The 18078-nt window shown below is 38.1% G+C and overlaps 2 protein-coding genes across 4 annotated transcripts; one reads left to right on the top strand and one right to left on the bottom strand.

Moving 5' to 3' along the window:
• Window positions 1-1088: 1088 nt before the first annotated feature.
• Window positions 1089-11524, bottom strand: LOC146705735 (coxsackievirus and adenovirus receptor homolog). The gene is made up of 10 exons (XM_085463524.1): window positions 8764-11524; window positions 7819-7879; window positions 7378-7634; window positions 6920-7016; window positions 6374-6640; window positions 5054-5164; window positions 3559-3627; window positions 3357-3410; window positions 3097-3223; window positions 1089-2045 (listed from the first exon to the last, which is right to left on the bottom strand). The coding sequence occupies exons 2-10, from the start codon at window positions 7871-7873 to the stop codon at window positions 1559-1561; spliced, it is 1524 nt and encodes a 507-aa protein (XP_085319650.1). The 5' UTR covers window positions 7874-7879; window positions 8764-11524; the 3' UTR covers window positions 1089-1558.
• A 1396-nt stretch (window positions 11525-12920) lies between these two features.
• On the top strand, window positions 12921-17912 carry plgrkt (plasminogen receptor, C-terminal lysine transmembrane protein). Of its 3 annotated transcripts, none has more exons than XM_085463529.1 (5): window positions 12921-12999; window positions 13312-13408; window positions 16300-16430; window positions 16547-16656; window positions 17549-17912. In XM_085463529.1, exons 2-5 carry the CDS (start codon window positions 13328-13330, stop codon window positions 17674-17676), a joined length of 450 nt encoding a protein of 149 aa, XP_085319655.1. In that variant the 5' UTR covers window positions 12921-12999; window positions 13312-13327; the 3' UTR covers window positions 17677-17912. The 3 variants fall into 3 exon arrangements, with proteins under 3 accessions (XP_085319655.1, XP_085319656.1, XP_085319654.1); XM_085463530.1 differs by lacking the exon at window positions 12921-12999 and adding an exon at window positions 13033-13220; XM_085463528.1 differs by lacking the exon at window positions 12921-12999 and having other exon boundaries at window positions 13033-13408.
• Window positions 17913-18078: the final 166 nt, after the last annotated feature.

Below are 18078 nucleotides of genomic sequence, written 5' to 3'. Positions count from 1 at the left end.
CTGAGAAACGGCCCCATAACATGATGCAGCCTCCACCGTGCCTTAGCATTGGAGTGCTATTAGCCATCTTGGCTTAGAAAAAAAACAACAAGTAATAAAGTGCTGTTGAGATGGTTCTCCTTCTTCTATCCCACTTGTAATGATCTTTTAGACACTTCTTGTACATCCTGGACTCTCAAAAAAATCTGTCAGGAAACCGAGCCAATCAACTGCCAAATGGGGAAATAAAGCAAACATATGAGGTCTTTTTGTGACAACAATTTAAATTTCTTTTTTTTACTGGGTTTAACTACTATGGCTGCTAAATGACAAATTGCTTGGATGCTTCCCTGATTTAGGCCCTTCTTCCCTACATGTAAAATTATGTGATGAGTCTTTAGGGATTTGGTCTTGTTTTAGCTTTCTACAAACCCATCTCTGCTGAGTTTCCTTTTTTAAAATCACATTTTAGTTGTGTATTAGCTTAAAGACAACAAACTACTTTGGTGGAATATTTCCCCGTCTGTTTTGTTGCAGTGTTAAAATCACATCACGTGTGTGACTGTAAACTACAGTAAGCCACATTATTTGGATATCATTCTCTTATTTAAAGCATGTTTTCTTTCACTTCTCTATTTACCACACAAACGTTCATCGCTTTTTGTGCATTTGATAAACGAAACAACAACATGCTGTTTACTGCTGACTCGGGACTTTTTGAGATCATGTAAAGTCACCAGCCGTAGCGAAAAAGCGCACAATCGAGTTTAGTAAAAGATGATGTCGACCAGTGCAACAGATCAGGGCTGAGAGAAGTTACTGGCTCGATGCCATTTGAAATTTTGTAAACATGCTAGCTTTTCCACAAAATGAAGAACCTACAAAAATTTTAAAAAAGAATAAAAAAAAAAGACCCTTTCTTTTTTTTAAATTAAATGTTACTGGCATAAATGATCTCTTGTCAGGAACACTCAAAGTGTCACTTCCTCTTACTCTTGACACCAGAGAGAAGCTGTTGCTGCTTTGATTGCAGTCTAGCTGATGCCTTAACTATGACCTTTCTCTTTTTCATGCACACACACTGAGCTAAAACAGAAACCACTGCTGTATCTGAACTGTTACATGTATTGAAAAAGGAGATTTTAATTGCCGCGTTCATAGATTCTGCAAACACCAGTTTCTTATCACTGCTTTCACTATGCAGCTTTTCCAGTAACAATGATGTACTTTCTCTAAAAGAATTTTGAAAAAACATATTGCACAGTAATGAAAGTGACAAACAAGACAACAAAGAATACAAAATTATAATTTGTTGCACGTCTATAACTTCCCAAGCATCACTTTGAATACACATCATCATGCAGTACATACATTCTGCAGCATATCTGGGCTTATAAAAAATCTAAATGCCTATCTCTCTCTCTCTCTCTCTCACACACACACACACACACACACACACACACACGCACACACACACACACACACACACACACACACACACACAAAACTCTTGCCTCATTTGTTAAAAATCTAACTCATGTACAGTGTTTTTTCTTTGGTCCCAATATTATTTTTAAACTCAGTACTTTGCAGGTTGTACTTGAAGCTTTCGAACTCCTTCATTCCCAACCGTTTGCCTGAGCACGGGGCAGTGTCCTGGGCTGGCCGTGACCAGCACCCTGCAACCTGTTCGTTCACTTAGAAACTTCCTTAATGAGTCGTCGAAATATTGGTTTCCTTCTTTGTAGCTGTCCAACAAAAGCAGAGCCTTGCCAGATGTGATTAAAAGAGTTCTCAACTTTTCTGTTGATATATTTTTGGTGAGTGAAAGCTGAGTTGTTATCTCCTGAAACAAGTCGTCTTTCACGGAGCTGCAGTCAACATATAAGAGAAGATGAAGTGCGCTGAGGTCGAGGAAGTTGGAAAGGGAATCTGTGGGCCATTCAGTCCAGGATGAGATCAGGATGTGGGCTACAGTTGTTTTCCCGCTTCCGGGAAGTCCCTCAAGGAAAAATGTCTCACCAGGACCCGGGAGTAAAGCAGGAAGATTCACAGGGTGGCCTTCACTGAAAATAAAAAAAGCAAAGTCGAGATTGTGAAGTCAACAAAACCCCAAACAAATTTAGAGCATGGTGTGGCTGTGAGGTTTAAGTTCTTTTTCGAGATCCTGGGCTTATTACAGATTACTTTTACTTTACCTCACAGTGACTTCTGCATAACAACGTTTGCATTTAAAAACTTTACTGCGATACATCGTCATGTACTGTAGCTATCAGTGCATTCAAAAAATGTTCTTGAGCTGAGCTTCACAAGCTCGCTCACTGATTTCGCAACTGCTGCCTTGGATAAACCGATAGCCATGACAATGTCAGTCAACTATCATAAATTAGCATTAAATAGGCAGAAGTACTGTTCGCAAACACAAATGTAGGAACAAAAAAAAGAAAACAAAAGCCTTGCCATGCCATGGTCATTCCCTTTTGTGTATTATAAAAAGTTTTTAGCTGTCACAGGAACTGTGTTTAAACCCAGCATTATATAGTTTCATTAAGTTAAATCTGTAAGTAATCGAAGGCTGTGGCTGAATATACAACACAAATTTAGTTGAAGTCCACACAGTAAATTAATTGTGACCATAAACTTGTCTTTATGAGTGACTTATGTATGTATATATACGTATATATTGTACTATTCTTAGTTAGTGTATTGTCTGTCTTGTCTTAATGTTGGTTTATAATGGAGCACTGTAACAAAAAATAATTTCCCCCAGGGATCAATAAAGTATTCTGATTCTGATTAATAACCCCTAAAAATACAATAACCTCATTATTTTTTTAAATGTGCTATCCATTACTGTAGATTCATAGAGGATGGTGTTACTGCTAACAAGGACCACTACCTAATAGAACACTAATTGAGATGACTTCATGTAGCACGCCACACACAGCTCTGCACAATGCTGGGTGGTTGCAAGTAAACGAAAAGAGGATTCATTCAAGGCGATTTTCTGGAAAGAAGAACAATTTTTTTTAAGGCTGCGTGTACGGGAAATGATATCGGATAAATGCATAGTCGTCTATTTCCCAATCATTTTGGACGCATGTATTTATGACTCACTTGTTTTGCAGTCTGCGAGGCAGCTCCTCCGCACTGAAAGTGGTGCATTGATTCCTTCGCTCTGCACTGAGAAAGCTTTCTGAGTAATGCGTTTTCACATTCAACCCCAGATTTTCCTCAACGTCGCCTGGAAACAAAAAGAAGTCCAGTCAGTCATTTGCTGAAGATGTGAAATATCCTGCAGGTCTTTCTTTTCAGATAATCTTTCAGTGGCACATAAATCCTGTAAACTATATTTCTCAACTTGATAAGCTACCTACCTTCATTACAAGGAGCTATCTCGTTCTCATAGTTGTCGTCATAACTTCTCAGACCTGACAGGACGGAACAGCATTGTTAGAAATATGACAACACGGAGGACAGTAAGATAAAAAGAAAAACACTGAAGAACTCAGTTTTATTTATAACCAGTGTAGAAATTCAACAGCAAAACAGCAATAAAAACATAACCACTGAACTCACGGGAAGCAGCGGTAGGAGCAGGTCTTTCCAGGAGGTTCCTGGTGCTGTGAGTGCTGTGATTGTGGGACCCTGTAACAAAAATGTGCACTTTAATGCAACGTACTGGTACAGCAGGTGATGTAGTCTTTAAGCACTGATACACTGAATGTATGGAGGTTGTTGGGTTTGGTTTGTTTTGAATTATACATTCTTTAATTGATCTTATATTTGCTAAAATAGGTACGTATATTTATACCTATATCTCTGTATTTCTCTATATTTTTGTATCGATATGTCTGTTTCTACACTTTATTTTAAATCAGTGCTTGGTGCAATGGCAGATATGATCACTCAATTTCCCTCTGGGATTAATAAAGTCTCTGTGATTCTGATTCTAATATTTTGGCTTTGAAGTTTCAATTATTCCTCAAAATGTCCAATATTATCATATGCTCTTGAAAGCACCACAATAAAGATCCATGCCTTCCTGATAACTGTGTGACAGTTTCCTGATCTATCTGTAAGTAAAACGTCATTTTTACACATTCATATGTGAAAATATGTTTAATAAGTTTTCCAGTGAACTTGAGTGAGGTGTGTGAACAATAATATAAACTCGTGCTGAAAAAATCACCCATGCGTTTACAATTAGCTTTGAATTCCCCTTGTAGATAAACCAAAACCACACTGGGTGTTTCCCACAATCTAGCCGGTCTGGTCTGATAGTTGCGAAACGCAGTAGAATGTAAAAAGCTAAGTCATGGTCACACGAAAAAGGAAAAAAAAAACACTGCAGGTCACATGCTAAAGAATTTCCAGCAAAGTTTTGTTCAAATCACAAGCATTATAGAACAAATCGGACAAGAACCTCCTGAAACGTTCACAGATGCTTCCTCTTTTACATGACCTACAGTGTCACCAGTGTTCCCGGGAGTATGCATGTGTTGTTTTCTTTTCTTTTTTTCCCAGTCAGAGCTGCGCAGCCTTTGACACAGGAAAGATACGTTTTGCAGTGCTGAGTAATGAATTCAGATTGTCTGTGAGCTGTTTGGCACAAGACCAACAACAAAGTTTTGGTTTTTCTTGGGCATTAAAGTTAAAATCATTTAGCCGATGTCAGCTCTGTCGTTGCACATTTTATGCAGTTTTACTGAATGTTTAAAATGAAACCAGAGCGAGCATTTGCAGCGAGGTGTTAAATACTTTGTCTGTTTTTGTGGCAAAGGGAAATGCAGGTTTGCATTAAGATCACCTACATGTTGTATTACAGGTTTTGCAAGATGACTGGCTTTCATTTTGAATTTGTTTCTTAAATATCTTGCAAAGTATCCATTGTTTGAGATAACTGTTTTTATCTAAGCCCATTATTCAAGATAACTGCTGCTATCTGTGGTATTTTAACACCTCACTAAATTGTTACCCATCATTTTGTTTGAAACCAACATTTCTGTCTGCAGCACGACACAGGATATGTAAGCATTCCTGTCTGTGCTGAACTGAGGAACTGATTGGTTACCTTTTCGTCGTTGATAGGTGACCACTCCGACAGAGACGAATGCCACTATCACTGCTATGCACAGTATAATGATGACAGCATCACTTTTTGCAGGACTAAGTGGTATTTCATCTGTGAAAAGAGTCAAAACATTGTGGGATTAGTATTTCATGGTAATATCTATGCTTTAGCAATTTTAGCCGCTCTGGAAATAACCAAACATACCAAAGGCATATAACCACAAACTTCCCTTTTGCTGGTCAAGGACAAAACCTTATGGCAGCTATAGTGCCTCGTTATGCTGGTGCAATGGCAGATATGATCACATAAAAATATCTTCTTTCACATATTTTATGTATTTATTTATTTGTTCTTGTATTAAAAATACATTTCTCTTACTCTAGCATTGAACATTTTATATGTATAAGAAATGAATTAAAATATATTTCTCATTTCCCTCAACAGGATCATCATTAAACCCTTTTGTGTTTATCATTACAATATGACTTACAATAAAGCTTCCTGTGGGAAATACCGCATGGGAAAATGTGGCTAGTTTTTCATCAAAGAAATAAATATGACACACGCAAAGCAAATTAAAAGTGAAACGGTTTCGATACGTGTTATGATTAAATATATATTTTTTCCATATTGGTGTGAAAACAATGAGCACCCTACATGCAGACACGGAAAAGTCTCACATTTGAAGATTTGCTACGCACCTACATCCACACACCAGACACACACCACCCACCGGCTTCACAGAAACACATGGGAGGGTCTTTGAATTCCAGGAACGCGGTGGAAAAAGTGGGGGAATCATATCTACATATCTAAGTCTCTGCAGTTTGACGTAGGGTGGGGATAAAAGCCAACATGTACAAATCAAAATTCTAATCATAACAGGAAGTTGGTGATGACAGGAACACAGGTTATGAGAACATATTTCCTGTGGTAGCTTTGAACATTTAGAGCTTCACTTAAACTTTAGTGTCGTCTGCTCTTTTGGGGACTGTTTAAAAAAAATCTATTTCACTTTCTGATCAGTTAAACAGGCACAGTATGTAATGTTGGAGCCTTTTCTCTCCTTTTTTTTAAAGGAGGCACACAGTACAGCTGGATGATTCCCACCTGGAAAAGCTGGGATTATGTTACATCCCCCTTCCTGTTAAATATTGTGAGTATTGTTTTGGAAGAAATCCACTTCTGCAACGCCTTCCTGAAAGGAAGCCCTCCTTTTGATCTCAAAGGCACAGCTATAAGCTGCATCTAACTCTCATGCACACGCAGGAGGACATGTAAATACCATGTACCATTTCAAGACTGGAAACGAACGCTTACCTGGAATATAAATTGTTGCAGAGCTGCCGTCTTTTGTAAATTTACAGGTGTAGTTGTTTTTTTCTGATGAGCTGACTTTTATCTGGCTGGTGATTCTAAAAATCTGGTCTGGTGTTGATTCAGCAGTGGTGTTGGGATTGAGTGTCTTCAGGTTTCCATTCTGCCATTCAACCGTTGACTTAGGGTATCCCTCAGACTGGCAGGTTATCAGGACCTCATCACCTGTTGCTGCCCTCTCAATGTGTTTGGTCACTGATTTATAAGATGCTAGGGAAGAAAATGACGTTCTATTGTAACACAAGATTGATAACAGCATGTGCTGAGTTTGTCAAAGATTGTTTTCTTTTTTCTTTTCTCTTTTTTTTTTTTTTTTTTACAAAATTGACTAATAGTGGTCTTTATTTCATTTTCAGTTTGAGTGAAACTTTAACTGGCCAGAAATGACCATGCGCTTTGGCAGTTACGAGACCATTCCCAGAACAATGCTTGTGAAATCTTCAGAAAAGAAAAGTAACAGGCCTACACTGCAACACATGTACTTCTCACCTTCAACAGACAAGGCTATAGTTTTATAGTCGGCTCCATCCGCTGAATGAACCACACACTGGTACTTCCCGGCGTCACTGATTCTAAGACTGGACATCTGTAAAGTGACAAAAGAACAAGAGTCCTCTGTTATGCCCTCTTAAAGAAACCAAAATGGAAAACTTTTCAGCTCTATCCCTCCCTCTGCCTCTCTTATTAGGGTTTTATTCTGTACTATAATATAAAAAATTAAACAGACTTAGTCATTTTATGAGTATACACCCCTGTAAAGTTCCAGTAAAGTTATCCTGTGGCACTTTCTAGGGAATTTAAACCTGTTGAGAGTAATTTTTAAAAAGATGAAGAAGAGCTGGCAAGTTTAAACAAGCTTAATGCTCGGAGTAAAGTTAGTAGGAATTAAGTGGTAAGCCGTCCAACATGTGTTATGTAAGTCTGAGTAGCTCAGTGCCAGGAATTACCTTCAGCTTAGCCCAGCCTTCCGCCAGCTCCTCGGTCAGAAGCTGCACTCGTCCCCGATACTTTGGAGATTCCGAGCGCGGCACGCCATTATCCAGCCGGATCACGTCCTGAACGGAGTCAGAGTTGATCCAGTGCCAGGTCACGTTCAGGTCAGGATGAGGATAGGAGGGTTTAGGGTTGAACTTGCAGCCCATCACGACACTTTCTCCAAACTCTGACGTATACATGCTTTGCTCTGCCTCAACAGTGAATAAGACTGCACGGAAATGACACAAAATAATGCCAAGATGAAGGTAAACACTCCAGTCTTAAAATGTTTACAAGCATCTTATAGTTTTTACATAATCTCACTCTGCAGCTGTAAGTGCCTCACGTGTCAAATATGTAGTTATTGTTCTGACTTTGCTTCTACATATTCAAAAAATGTATTTACCACCCACCTGAGAGAGAGGGCTGAAATAACACTTGTAAAACTATAATAAGGGCCCAGTCCATTGAGATCTGAGGATGAAAAAAGGGATTATTACCAGATGCTGAGATTCTTTAGTGATGAAACATGAGTCACTTTACCGAAGAAAACCAGATGTGCAGTGTGACCTTGCTTGCCTCTTAATTTGGCAAAAAGCTGTGTGACACTATATCACATGGTAATCCCAATCTAGCATGACTCAGCTCCAAAGAAGTACTTCCCTCTTCTTTATCTTTTATAACAGGAAAAAATAACACCGGGAAGTTTTTGTTTTGACACTGAAGCCATGCCAGCACACTTCAACCGCACCATCCTCACATAACAGCCCACCTCTCTACATAAAACATCTTTCCACCACACCATTATATCTGGAAGTGTAGCTGTACCAGGCTTCTATGGAAAAAATATAACTTAACAGCAACTGCAAATGTGTACAAGAGCATCTTTGTTTGCTTACACAGTAAGCAACTTTGATAGGTGAGTAAGTAGGATATAAATAGACATTTTCTCCGGGATTTCCTCCCCAAGTGGAAAGACAACTACAGTTCTGCAGAACTCTGATTGTTAAGATCTGTCATCTGTTTGGTTAACCATAGTCTTATCTGATACGTGATAGTAAGGGAGTTTTAGAGTACGTGTATGCATACACAGATAAATCAGATGAGTCGAAACAGAATCCAAAGACAAAAATAAATGTTAACGTCAAAAATAGATGGCCCGTGTAAAAACAGAAAAAATGTACATGGCTCATTTGTACATGCAAAAAGATACAGAACATAGAATATCTTTACATTATTATTTTTATCATTATTAATATTGTTATTATTGATGGTGTTGCTCTAGTGTTAAAAATATATATGTGTATATATATATATAAATTTTTGAGTTGTCCTAAATAAATAATATGTCCTCTTACCTGTAGGTCATTCAAAAACAGCCAGCTGTGTTCTCATTAGTTATTTCCTTCTTCCTTGAGCTCTAAATGTGATCTGAACTCCCTCCGTCAGTCCCTTCGAACAGTTAAGGCAGGAGAAGTGGCCACGCCTCCTTCCTTTACTGTACTCAGCTCAACTTCTTTATGAAATTACGGCGTGTTTTTTCGTGGAAAGCTTAGACGGCTCGAAATTAACTCTCCGCTGCTCACACGGAAGCTGACTTGTGATTACTGTAACACACCGATAAAGAAGCGATCAAAATGTTCCCGACAGTAAACTCCTCCAAATATAGTGGCTCAAACATTAATGATCAGCAAACACATATTGAGCAACATTCAAGTCCTGTAGCTTGTGTCCGAAACTAATACTGGTTAGTTTTTTGTGGTTTTTTTTAACGCACTTGTTTCTGTCTATGTGGTCAGGACTCCCAAACTATGGCGTCCTTTATCGGGAATTTTTTATACTACCTTAGTATCACCCAGTTTGACCACTTACTGTAAATATTAATCCAGGTAAAACTCATAACAATATCATCATTAGTGATGAAAGAGTTAGCAAAGATATCCTCTACTTAAAGAAAATAGGCTGTGTAAATATTTTAGTGTAAATAATAAGTAAAATTCCAGCAGCAGCACCTGAACTCTCGGTCTAAGGTCATAATCCTAACTCTATAACTTGGGGGAAAGAATCAAGAAGGACTTTTTTCTTAGAAAATGTATTTATTTATTTATTTAATGTACCACTTATAATGGCTAATGGTTACATTTCTCTGGTTATCAAGACTTGAGAAAACTAATTAACTACTACCATGGGTTGTGGTTAAGATCAATCAATCAATGATGTCGTTGGCTTTTTTTTATACTTTGACTCAGGGTTGAAGCAGCAAAAATTAAATACTATACTATAATACTTTGTAATTTTTGTTCATTGTCTTCATAGATGTTCTTTTTAAACTGCATTGTAACTATTTTAATTTCAGTATGCTAAGTTAAATATTTATCATTTACAAATTGCTTATTAATAGCACAGTATCACTTTATTAGTAACTTATTAATGCTTTATCCTTCCTTTCCATACTTAACACCAGCAGGGCCAGTACCTAAGGTTTTCCCCTCTACTACATCATAGTAATACGCTGTTGATGGTAAGTAATGAGCAAGACATGATCTTATTAACCTCAGCTCAGTGTTTGCCATACTCATTCCCCTTAAACGTGTTTAGTATAGTTTATTATCACGTAACACCTCTAAAAACTACAGTTATTAATAGTGTCTCTGTAACTCTTTGATTAAGTTTTTAACTCAGAATCTATCCATCTATCGATCTTCTTTTCTGGATCTGGGTCATCAGAGTTGAAGTCTAAGCAGAGACATATCCCCTCCTAGGCCACCAGGCCAGTGTGTCCTGGGTCTCCCCCATGTCTTCTTCCCAGCAGGACATGCCTAAAAACCCCTCACCTAGGTGGCTATGTGTCTACACGTTTACAGTCTATATGTGTTTTGTGGGCTTGGAGAAGACATTTGACTCCACCAGGGTGTTGCTCATTGTTTCAGTTCCAGTTAGAGCTTGGTTCTTGTGCTGGCAGTAAATCAGGCACATTCCTGGAAGAAGTTGGATCCCACCAAAGCTTCTCTACTAAAGTTTTACTTTTTCAGTATTACTAATGACGGCAACAATAAACAATATCCAGAAAGAAAAAGAATAAGATAAAATACATAACTACTTGATCTAAATTAGGTTGGGTTGCAAAATTCATATAGCAAAGCCAACGTATTAGTTTTAAGGGGATCATTCAAAGTCAACCAACAGACCGATTGACTGATGAAGTTGTGTAGTGATCATGCATTAAGACCATGAGAAGAGCTATAGGTGGGTGCTGAGTCCACCTTTGGTTGTGAAGCTGTTAAATGAGCTCTGAAAGTACTGCTGCCTCAGCATTTCTTATCCATCCATCCACCCGACTGTGAGAGGAAGCAGGAATACCCGGTGTAGACCCACACACGGGGAGATATGGGGAGAACATTCAAAGTCCACGCAGGACCCAAACCCAGGACCTTCTTGCTGTGAGGGGACAGTCCTAACCATGACAGCACTATGCCACCCTAACATAACAGCTACTCTGATGAGAAGTATTGCATATAAACACAAAAGCCATAGTGCAATATTAACAAGTAAATTTAAACAAAGCAGAATTTTGCCCAATGAGTTTAAGCCACATGTATTTGACTCAATACCCCAGAGCAGTCAATACTGTGGAATTTTCATTTGGCATGTAAATGTATTTGTAAAAAAGTACCGTTTAAATCAACACACGCGCAAAACCAAGATGTTTACACAACACTTAACAAGTCATGTGCTGAAAGCTGGAAAGCTGGAGTTGAATGAAATAACCTTATCTGAGGGAATTTTTACCTGCATGTCAAGTCATCCCTCATGTGGAATATACAGCAGGGTGTCATCCAGACATTATCCTGTGCCAACCTGCATAACATCGAACCATAAAACATTTCTGGGTTTCCCATGTGCTTACCTCTTGGCTGAATCAGGAATATCAGCTAATGTGACGAGAAGCTTTATTTTCACAGTCTTTTTCACTTACGGAAAACAGGTAAAATAGCTGTCTGTCTGTAAAAGGTACTATGACAAAGACACGGTGTTGGCGAGACAAGGATATCTGAAACACTGACATGACATCTTTTATTTATTTTTCCTTTAAATGTAATTAATTAAAATTATTAATAAGTAAATTATTGTATTCAAAAAGAAAAATAAACAGATGTAATATGGAGAAGTTTTGTCCGCAGTGATGACCGTTCACACATGTACTTAACACTGTGACTTCTCTGTGTGACATATCTCTACACGGTTTATTTAAGTTAGCATTTGTCATGTGAAGTTGCCAGGAAGGTGACAGATGAGAAGTTCCCACTGCCGTTGTAATTCACTGATGGTACATGATAGCTTGGCTTGATATGAGTCACTGCAGCATGAAACTATCACATAAGTCCAGTTCATTTTGCTTTTGATTCATGAATTCAGAGGGGAAAACTGAAGAAGAACAAGCATGGGATGCTATTTTTCCCGCAAATTCATGGTAGGATCATGTCACACCTGATGGCTCAGGTGGTTCAAAGTCCAAAAACTCCAGCCGTGACTAGATGAAATTTCATCTGGCAGTTTAACTTCTGTTTCACTTTCAGGAGAGAAGAAGTTTCAGAATTCATCAAAGTCCACCGCAGCTCCGAGTATATCTCAAACTATATCACTACTAGTGCTAAATTAATGCTACTCTGTTATTCAAATACAAGAATAAATAAAACTGACAGGAATTCATTTTGAAAGTCAGTCCCTCTCTCTGCTGGTCATGTATCCACCATCCACACTGTTAAATATTTAGCTTACAAATTGGTGTCATATGCATTAATATATGTATAATTTTCATTGAATCTTGAATGATCTTCCATTGATGATCATTCAAGATTAAAACTATACTGTCAATGATTAAAACAAAGCTATCTGAAGTAAAACTCTTGTATAATTAACCCAGTTACCATTCAATCCAAAGGTTTTAAGAGACTACTAGGCTGCTATATTATTATTAGTAGTAGTAGTATTAGTATTAGTATTATTATTATTATTGCTTTAATAAAAACTCTCCACCACCCGGAGTTTACGTATCTTAAATCAAGCCATTCATTCAACGAGTCAACGTGTAACGCTACTATTTAAGTGACCCATGAGAACCAATAGAGGGAGCCAAACTACACCATCTAAGTCACTTTAGCCTTCAAGTAATCATTCTGTCCCTTCCTATACTTTGACAAAATCATCATAGATTTGTTTTGTTTTGGTTGATCTTGTCAACTTGCTTTTGTGTTTGTTTTAAAATAAGTGTTTTACAAATGTGACTAAAATTAAAACTGAAATGAAAAGCTATAAAAACTATTTCCTGTGTGTTTTAATTGTATTACAGTCTTTGTTGTTGTTGTTTTCTATTATTTATGTTTTATTATTTATTATTTTCATTTCGTTCAACTTACTCTTTATATTTCGAATGCAAATAAATGAATGAATAAAACAAAAAAAACAGTTAGTTTAGCCGGAAGTAAGACGTCATTTCCTTCCGCTAAAAAGGCAATGCGCGTGGCTTTTATTTTGACGATCCACTCCGGAGTCCTTTCCCCAGCATTTAGCTTACAGTCTTCAAAGTGTTTGGGGTATGTAAAGCTTTTATTTTAAGTTCTCCAACTTGTCATGAAATATAAAAGTTTATACGGACAACAGTTTCATTTAGGTTAAAGACAGTAGTCGTGTTGTTATTCGCTAACTTAACGGGAAAGCTTAAAATGAGTTGAGGCTTAAAGCTAAAGCTGAAGTGAAGAGACACTGAAGGACTGAAGAGGTCACTACATGCTGAAACAAATCCAGTTTGAAGCAGGTGGCTTTTCTAAGCCCGACTCTGGAATTTTGTTTGCTGTTGTGATGAGAGCAGAGCAGCACGTTTGAATGACTGCGTGTTTAATTCACAGAAACGCCAACGCAGCCATGGGTGTCCTGCTGTCCAAATCCATGGATGACAATTTAAAAAAGCAACAAGAATTCATGCTAACGAATGCACGGCTGCAGGTGAGTGAAAGTGCACCCACTCGCACATCACCTCTGACCTCTGCTGTGACATCTTTCACTAGTGAAAGATGGTGAAAGTGAAAAAGCAAAAAAAAAAGAAGCAGATTTTAAATTATTTTTTAACACATAAAATTGCCCCAAACCTTCCCACCAAAAGGTTTTACCTTCATACTTTGAAATTGTACTAGTTGCAGATGCTGAAATGATGTCGGACTAAGTTTAAATTGTGCACTTGTTTATTTGCATTATTTTTGTATCAGCTCCATGAGTACAGGAGACATCCACAGCAACTGTAGGTCTGCAAACATTTTTAATCTCTATGACTACAACCAAATCCATTTAGACCCACTACTTTCCCACTACTCTCTGGAGGAGGTAATTAACTACACTGCTCATTGTCTGAGTAGTGTGATCACTGTGCGTTACTTCCTTTGTCCCACACACTGACACAAACCCCTGTCCTAATGACGACACGCATACCATCTTTCTTTTAGTGTTTAAGTATTACTACACACCAAAGTCAAAAACCAGCCCAAAGTGATTTCACAGCAGGTACCACTGTGATTCTACTTAAAGAGGAAACTTGCACAGGTAGAAAAAAAGTTTGTTACCCTGGTGAAGATCATGCTATGGCTTCTGGACTGGGGTGAGCATACACTCAGCTTTAACCTCACTCTTCCTCAACTTTTAGTCACAAAAAGAAATTCTTCTGTGGAAATACACCACTGGGCTCAGATGTTCATATTGCTGTCTTAAGCAGGAGGAACTTTCTTTGGAAAGATGGAGTCAAAGAGGGTCAAAGCTTTCTGAAATCTTTCCAAATTACTGTAACTGTAAGATGCTTTTTTAAATGCCTATTTTCAATCCCCTGGCAATATTTCAATAGAATTGAAATCTTAGCATTGGTTAGGCACCTCAGGTCCTTGAGTCCTTTCTTTGTGGATTTACTAGTGCATTTAGGAACATTACTCCATATCCAATTTTGGACAAATCATTTTTAAAAGCATGAGAGCATACAGAGTGCCCAAAAGTCAAAGTTTGCAAACATGCAAAAAAAAAAAAAAACCTTAATCCACAAAAAAACCCTAACATGAAATATTTTGTATTCATCAGGAATACCTGCTGCACATATTTTCCGCATGTATTTGCTCTGCTTTTCTTTCTCACATGTTACATCTGTTTCTTTTCCTTCTTCCAATGTGTAGATCATGATGATTTGTGTGCATCTGTTTTCAAGTTAGTGTCCCGCTTTGTGTTCATACTTGCACCCTTCACAAATGTCACCCTCAGACTGCGTTGGTTCATTTCTGCTTTTTCCAGTCCTGTCCCAGAGTCACAGTCTGCTGCTTGTCTGAGCTTGCCAAAACCAAATCTTTTCCTTTTGATATTCCCACCAGCAGATATGTTTGTCTAGTTTTGAATTGCACATCTACACTAATAGGGCTAATTTATCACTTATGGGTTCGTAGCTATCCCATACAAACAGCCTGTAGAAACAGAAAATGGTAAAGAATGTTATACAAAGACCCTGAAGTCTTTATTGTAGATGACACATTATCATTATTATTGTTGTTATAAGTGTTCATTATTATAAACACTCATGAGTCATTTGGCATCAGCACAAAAATGAGAGGGAGATGGGCAGAATATTGAAGGAGCAGAGGCAGTGAAAGTGGATGAGTTTAAATAGCATCCAACCATCCAAAGTAACAGTGGGTGGAGACGAGTGTCAGCGGTAATTTGTGATGGATAGTTGCAGACTGAAAGGAAAGGTTTTTAAGATGCTATGATGTGTGGTTTGGAAAACTGGAGGTGACAGAGTTGAAGATGTTAAGATTTTTTTGTTTGGAGTGACCATGAAGGACATGATTAGGAATGAGTACATCAGAGGGCCATTTCAGGTTGAGCGCTTTGGAGACAAACTAACTAATAATGTGAAACTGGTGGCTGAGCAAAGATGTGCAGTGATCTTTACTTATGTTACGTATTTGTGTATATGGGCATATTGAACTGCTTCATTTTTATAAGATGGAGACCCTGCAGCATCTATGTACTTAGATGCTGGAGTGAGTTTCAGGATAGTTTATTCAAATTTAACATCCTCTATCTTCCATTTACTTCCTTTTTTGTGACCCAGATGAAGCCGTCATGAAAGCTGACCTTTCAGCGAACGTGTCACCCCATTTCCCGTTCCTGCAGCTCATACACATGGTGTGGAGGAGCGGGAAATGCTTTCTTTTCATAATTGCATTCTTCACTCATTCACAACATGGGCCGTTAAAGGGGGACACCCTTAAGTGTGCTCAGACTACTCACTAGTTTGTTTCAGCGGATGCTGGCTTTAAAAGAACAAACACTGTCAATTACAGAAGTCATTCCTGTAATTTCCATTGAACCTAAAGAGTGTACAGCCAAGAGTCGATGTCAGGAGTACGAAACACCCAGATTGTGGAGATGAAAAGTTTGTCACTTCCTCCTTCCCTAGAGCGTAGTGTTTGTAGTTGGCATGTTTACAGCAGTGGATTCCAGGGTTTAGTTTCATGACTTAAAAAAAATTCCAAAGAAACTTCTCAAGCATACATAGAAGTTCAGTCTGTGCTCCCAACTAATCACATCTCTGTTCACGTAATGTACACTTCCTACAAGTTTTTAGGGGCTTTTTTTTAAAAAGTACTAAGCCTTTGGTGCTTATGGAGATCTCTTTAAACTGTCTGTACTCTCATAAAACAATTAACTGATGAATCAGATGATTATTACAGCTCTGATCAACAGTAATTGACTGAAATTGATTATAACTGAAAATGAAATCTTACCAAGCAGGGAAAATTTTATTTCATCATTTCTTCTTAATTTATTTTTGTGTGTCTGTGTGCGCGCGTGCATGTGCCCAGATGGAGCGCCAGATTCTGATGCAGAACCAGATGAGAGAGCGGCAGATGGCGATGCAGATCGCCTGGTCCAGAGAGTTTCTGAAATACTTTGGCAGTTTCTTTGCGGTGGCCACAGTGGGACTAACTGCAGGGTGAGATTCTAACACCTCACAAAGATCTGACACAAACACACACAGACTCATCTCTGTGTTGTGCTTTTATCTTTGCAGTTAAATATTGTCTTCTGTTTATCATCATTTTTCTTTAGAGCTATTAAAAGAAAGAACCCAGGCATGCTGGCTCCCATCATACCTCTCAGTTTCATATTTGCCTACCAGATGGACAGCGCCTATGGAACGCTTATTAATCGTATGAGAGGTAAAGCTACACACTTACAGGCATCATCATCTTAAGGAAACCTGTTTAACATTAAAAAGAGGGTGCACAGACGGGTAAATAAATCCTTATCAAGCATTATATAGTGATTCTTTGCTTTGGTTTTCGAGGATTATTTTACTTTGAACAGCAGAACACAGACTCACTATATCCAGAAAACACAGGCTCTAATATACAGTTAGGTCCATATATATATTTAAATACGTGAATAGTGTCTGTTTACCAAAACAATTTCCACTTTCCGCTATGATGGGCATCTATATAATGTGTAGACGCCCAGCTTTCATATGAGAAAATCCACATTCAAATCGGATGAAGGTTTTGGAGTTCCGGCCCCTTAACGTGTGCCCCCCGCTTTTTAAAGGGACAAAAAGTAATTGGACATTTGACTGAAAGGCTATTTCATGGGCAGGTGTGGGCACTTCCTTTGTTATGTCATTATCAATTAAGCAGATAGAAGCCCTGGAGTTGATTTGAGGTGTGGCGCTTGCATTAGCACGATTCAAATGAATACATTTTATTTTATTTGTCCAGTTACTTTTGATGTCCTGAAATGATGGGATTGCATTTTAGTTCTCACATTTTTGTGCAATCTTTTTGTTCAACCCACTGAATTAAGGCTGACAGTCGGCAGTTCAACTGGATCTGAGTTAATTATATTTAAAGTTGTTATATTTAAAATTAATTGTGGTAATGAACAGAACCAAAATGCTAAAAAAGAAAAAGTCTCTGTCCAAATGGACCTTACTGTTTACCAAATAATGCATCTAAATGTTTAACAAATATTGTGTTTAGTTATTCATTAATGACATTTTTAAAAAAGATTGCAGTCACTAATTATACCCATTAAATGTGTTTTTCATGATGTCTTTAGGGGAAGCTGAGAATATCATGGAGACTGAAAATGACCGTCTACAGTTACCTCAAGGGACTCCAACCTTTGAGAGCATAGAGAAGGCCCGCCGTGCTAAAAGCAGCCTCAGCGCCTTCTTGGAGAAATAATGTAATTAGTTATTGTCTAACAGCGTGGTTCCAGAGAGGAGCTGCAGCCACTGTACATTTCGTTTTCAACAAACCACAAAGACGGGGAAGTGGCTCACAAAGAAACCTCAGGTTTAGCTGTCCAAAACATACCCACTCCCTAAACGATACACAACTATACTTTATGTAGCATTAAGGTAAAAGCGGCCTCAGCTCCTTCTTGGAGAAATAATGTAATAATTTATAGAACAAACGTCCTCTATCATGGAAAATTTTAAGGCTCTGCTATTTCTCTCTGTCAGGTTGACCTTTATTGAACGAAAGGCTCCTTATTCTGTCTCATTTCAGTCTTTCAGATACACCAATTGGGCATTACATTATGACTACCTAACTAACACTGTGTTGGTCGCCCTTTTGCTGCCA

This window comes from Copadichromis virginalis, linkage group LG7 (genome assembly GCF_057382275.1).
Source record: "Copadichromis virginalis isolate Kocher_CV1m ecotype Utaka linkage group LG7, C_Virginalis_male_GT1.1, whole genome shotgun sequence".
NCBI classification, from domain to species: Eukaryota; Metazoa; Chordata; class Actinopteri; order Cichliformes; family Cichlidae; genus Copadichromis; species Copadichromis virginalis.
Note: the sequence above shows the minus strand (reverse complement) of the source record. Positions and strands in the feature narration are given on the sequence as shown.

Excerpts from the sequence above, each read along its gene's own strand:
- LOC146705735 (XM_085463524.1), bottom strand. The coding sequence starts at position 7,873 with ATGGACTGGGCCCTTATTATAGTTTTACAAGTGTTATTTCAGCCCTCT. Across the intron at positions 5,165-6,373 it reads TGCAACAATTTATATTCCAG|ATGAAATACCACTTAGTCCT; the intron begins GTAAGCGTTCGT and ends CTCTTTTCACAG. Across the intron at positions 3,224-3,356 it reads GATAGCTCCTTGTAATGAAG|GCGACGTTGAGGAAAATCTG; the intron begins GTAGGTAGCTTA and ends TTTTGTTTCCAG.
- plgrkt (XM_085463528.1), top strand. The coding sequence starts at position 13,289 with ATGACTGCGTGTTTAATTCACAGAAACGCCAACGCAGCCATGGGTGTC. Across the intron at positions 16,431-16,546 it reads ACAGTGGGACTAACTGCAGG|AGCTATTAAAAGAAAGAACC; the intron begins GTGAGATTCTAA and ends ATTTTTCTTTAG. Across the intron at positions 16,657-17,548 it reads GCTTATTAATCGTATGAGAG|GGGAAGCTGAGAATATCATG; the intron begins GTAAAGCTACAC and ends TGATGTCTTTAG.